Source organism: Quercus robur, chromosome 5 (genome assembly GCF_932294415.1).
Source record: "Quercus robur chromosome 5, dhQueRobu3.1, whole genome shotgun sequence".
Lineage (NCBI taxonomy): Eukaryota > Viridiplantae > Streptophyta > Magnoliopsida > Fagales > Fagaceae > Quercus > Quercus robur.
In genome coordinates, this window is record NC_065538.1 from 30,966,120 (window position 1) to 30,967,131 (window position 1,012).

Genomic DNA, 1,012 nt, shown 5'->3' on the forward strand with positions numbered 1-1,012 from the left:
CTAGGAGTAACCCCCCTCCAGAATAGTATCAATACTTGTTGGATTAGAGGTTGAAAACAGGTTGGAAAAATAGTTCACAAATAAATCACTCAACCGGCCATCCTCTTCCACCCAAACTCCATTGTCATCCTCCAAACCCGAAATATAGTTGTGCTTATTTCGTTGAGTAGCCCTACTGTGGAAGTATTTTGTGTTGCTATCTCCATCCTTTAACCAACTGTTACAGGACCTTTGCTTCCACATCACTTCTTCTTTGTTTTTAAGAGCTTGAATTTCATCACGAAGCTGTCCAATATAACCAGGATCGGTGTTGTACAACCCCATCTCCTCCGCCCTATGCAACTCCTTCAGCTTTTTTTCCAGGTTAATTCGCACATGCCCAAATGTGTTACGGTTCCATACACAGAGATTTATTTGGCAAAGGTCAATTTTCTGAGAAAAAGTAGCTACTGGAGATGAGCCCAAAGGTGTTTCCCAAGAAGTTTTAATCACCGTTTCACAGGTTTTGTCCTTAAGCCACATAGCTTCAAATCTAAACGGGTGCCACTTTCTGTAAAATCTCCTAGCCTCCAAATCAGAAGCCAAAAGCAGTGGTCTATGATCCAAATGAAAAGCCTCTAAGTGATGCACACGGGTAGTGGGAAATTTCAGCAACCAATCTACTGTAGCTACACCTCTATCTAGTCTCACCCAAACATTATGATCACCCGGTCTCCTATTACACCACGTGAAAGGAAAGCCAGAGTAGCCCAAATCTTTAAGGCTACAGAAATCTAAAGCATCTCGAAACCCCTGCATCTGTCAATCTGGTCTATCAAGCCACCCTTGTTTTTCTTCAGCTCTTAGAATTTCATTAAAATCCCCAATACATATCCATGGAAGTGAGAAACGGTGGCTTAAGTCGCATAGTAGAGACCAGGAATCTTCCCGGTTGGCGGAGTCAGGATTTCCATAGAAACCCGTTATCCGCCAGGCGTCATCCATCCCTAGGTCTACTACCGCATCAATGTGA

At 43.2% G+C, this 1,012-nt stretch overlaps 1 protein-coding gene across 1 annotated transcript; it reads right to left on the reverse strand.

Annotated features, from left to right (window-relative positions):
- On the reverse strand, positions 1-798 carry LOC126728102 (uncharacterized). Its single transcript, XM_050433972.1, has one exon. The coding sequence runs from the start codon at positions 796-798 to the stop codon at positions 1-3; it is 798 nt and encodes a 265-aa protein (XP_050289929.1).
- Between the last annotated feature and the right edge of the window lie 214 nt (positions 799-1,012).

Coding starts and splice junctions, on each gene's coding strand:
- LOC126728102 (XM_050433972.1), bottom strand. CDS start 798: ATGCAGGGGTTTCGAGATGCTTTAGATTTCTGTAGCCTTAAAGATTTG.